The sequence below is a fragment of the Morone saxatilis genome, unplaced genomic scaffold (assembly GCF_004916995.1).
Source record: "Morone saxatilis isolate NCDOM2014 unplaced genomic scaffold, NCSU_SB_2.0 Contig8, whole genome shotgun sequence".
In the NCBI taxonomy this organism is placed as follows: Eukaryota; Metazoa; Chordata; class Actinopteri; family Moronidae; genus Morone; species Morone saxatilis.
The window spans coordinates 24,749,712-24,752,887 of NW_023340257.1; the positions used below are offsets into that span (position 1 = coordinate 24,749,712).

At 34.1% G+C, this 3,176-nt stretch overlaps 1 protein-coding gene across 1 annotated transcript in view; it reads left to right on the plus strand.

The window, feature by feature from the left end:
- The window catches only part of LOC118341387 (spectrin beta chain, non-erythrocytic 2-like), a 57,760-nt gene that overhangs the window by 38,478 nt on the left and 16,106 nt on the right, over positions 1-3,176 (plus strand). The window contains exon 23 of the mRNA XM_035679633.1: positions 1,646-1,909. Within this exon, the coding sequence (XP_035535526.1) occupies positions 1,646-1,909 (264 nt within the window). The remainder of the gene's footprint in view (positions 1-1,645; positions 1,910-3,176) is intronic.

Sequence of the window (3,176 nt, forward strand, 5' to 3'; positions counted from 1 at the left end):
CACACACACACACCTCCTAACCCAGTTCCACAGTGTCTGCACATTATTATGCCGACATAAAATCCAGTGAATATTTGTGGATGTGATGGAGAAAAGAAAGCCAGAACACTGGATTTATGGCTCCTTTATATTTTGACCTCAACTGGTCATGATTAGATTGAGATGATACATTTCAGTAGGGCTGCAACTAATAATTATTTTAATTACTGATTATTCTACCAGTTATTTTCTTGATTCATTGATTGGTCTATAAAACAGCAAATTGTGGAACACACCTCTCAAGGTTTACCAGAGACTACATTGATGTCTTCAAACTTATTAATTTGTGCAATCAACAGTTTAAAACCCAAAATATTCTAAACAAATTACTTATCATTTATTGATTATTAAAATGGCTGCTAATATTGTTTGTTAATGTGAAAAAAAAAAAATAATATCTTACCTGTGTGCCAGAAATGCTAAATTACAAATAATATTGTTTACATATAATACGGCCCAATGATTGCAGAGTTCTGGAAATGTATAACTAAACTGACCTGATGGCTGTTTTACTTCCACCTGGACCTAATTTTATTTTACATTCTAACATAGTTTCAAACTGATGTATTTTATAATTAATGTGTTATATTATGTCTTGTATATTGTCTTGTTTTCTGTCATGGTCACTTTAAAGGAGCCTTCTTTGTACAATGTTTTTGAGCGTTACACTTCTCTTTTTTCCTCCAATTTTTGTTGTTTGTATTTTGTTTTTATCAGTAAAAAGGTTGAATACAAAACAATTGGTGGTATTTTTACCAATAATAATATTATTATAGTAAAAAACATAGTTGCCAATTAATTTTTGGGTTAATAACTAATAAATGAATCAACTAATCGTTGCAGCTCTACATTTTAGTGTCTTATCTTCATCGCATCAGATTAACTGATTAGTTATACTGTATACTAATACTACTTATACTAATAATGACTTTTTTGCATGTAAACAAACATTGGGTTTTTTCATTATTGGTCAGACAGTTTTTATTGTCAATAAAACAGATTATAACTAGAAAAAACAACAATAATTGATAATTATATAAATTCCATCCCTGTATTTGCAACACATGGTGTCATTTTAACTTTCTTTTCCTAACTTAACTAGTCCATTTTATATCCTCTATAGTTTTTATTTATTCTGTCCTTTGATTGTACAGTCAGCATTGAAATATTACTTCTTATTGGAATATACTCATAGACACATATTCACTCTTCTGGCCTAAATCTCACGAGCTCGTGTTATCAGAGCAAAAGATCTGCTTAGATTTTGGAGCATCTTTTGGCATAAATTTGCATAGTGATGAGGAAAAAGTGATTAACATGAAACTGATATGCTTAAAGATTGTGATTGTTAATACTTCCCAGGTGCTGTGAAGATTCACTGATTAAGGTGGTAGTTATCTTACTTAATGACCTTTTAATCATAACAGGTTGTGTTTAATATAGCATGGTGATTATGGCGTGACATTTGGTAGCTTTGTTGGGTTTTGTTTTCAGTATTTACCTGAAGTGGACATGCTTTTTTGGTCCGTGCATTATTGCCTTTAATGATCCCTTCTTATTAAAACACCTACACCTTCTGTATTCCTCCTTCTTCCGGTCCTTCCAGGAGGGCCAGCAGCTGATCCAGGAGAAGCCGGAGCTCAGCCCTGTGGTCCGGAAGAAGTTGGGGGAAATCAGGGAGTGCTGGCAGGATCTGGAGAGCACCACTCAGGCCAAAGCCCGTCAGCTCTTCGAGGCCAACAAGGCAGACCTGCTGGTGCAGAGCTACGAAAGCCTGGACCAGAGACTGGGACAGCTGGAAGGTCAACTGGTTTACGTGGACCAGGGACAGGACCTCACCACTGTCAACAAGCAGCTGAAAAAACTACAGGTTGGTAGGATTTTAAAAACATTCAGTTTTTTTTTCACTCTAAGCCTTTTGACCTCTCTGACCTCTAGCTTACTCATGCTCAAACCTTTTGAGTTGTGATCTCTAAACAGTTTATTTCATTTGATTCATTATCAGAAGACACATAGAAGCTCAGAACTGCTCAGTGTTACATAAGAAAATAAAACAGCCGGACTAAATAGTTTAATATTTGAATAACAGAACTATACATTTCTATAGATAAATATTATACGTACAGGAAAATAAAGGAAGGGAAAGAAATTAAGAGTATGTTTGGTGATACCAACTGAAGTTCACTGTAGCTTCTTTTATCAGTTTTGAAGGTGAAAATAAATGTATTTTTGGGGAGGAATCGGCATGTCAATTATATAGCCTTTTTTTTGGTTGTAGGCCTTTTTATCAAACTAACAAGGAGCCAAAGAGACAACTTGTGTCGCTATTTACTTCATAAGCTACTGAATTCTGGAACTTATTGAGCCTGTTGCCTTTTCTAGTTTAAGCTTCAGCAAAAAGTTTCCAAGAATTTATTGCCAGATATTTGTGCAATATTAGACTAAAAACATAAAGTATGTTTATTATAAGTACCCAGTTCTAAAGTTTTTCAATCAGTTTGACCTAAATTGTGAATATAATTCAGTAGCTGTGCTTCTTCTCAGAGTGACTCACTGTTTACGTTATCATCGGCACACAGTTATGGCCACATCTCATTAATATTTGAACAAAACATCATGTTTGGAAATGACTAACAACAACATTTCTCACTGTGTGCCTGCGACACTTTCCATTCAGCTTTTCATCTCATTTCGGCGAAGTCAACCTCTTTTACTTTCACGCCTAACATTCATTTTTAATTTGTGTTTATGGCTTTTTGAAACACTATAAGCCATCAGCATTCGCGCCAACCCGGTGAGCTTTCATCAAAAGTTTCATACCAAGATCATTTTGAAAATACTGATGATTGGAAACTATTGAGTAATATATTTTTGAATACAGATTCCAACATCTTGTAGTATTTTATTATTGTTTGACAACTAGATCAACAGATTCTGATGTTCATAGTGAAGTGAATGAAGTTCATAGTTTTGTGACTGATTGGATACAGTTACAGTTTGTCCTGTGTTTAATTAATTCAGTATAGGACATGTTAATTGAACATTAGTTCAGTTTATTTTACACGTTAGCACTGAATCATCTTAAATGTTCTGTACTAATTAAACTGAACACAAGTGGTTCGTATGTTAATCTGTTC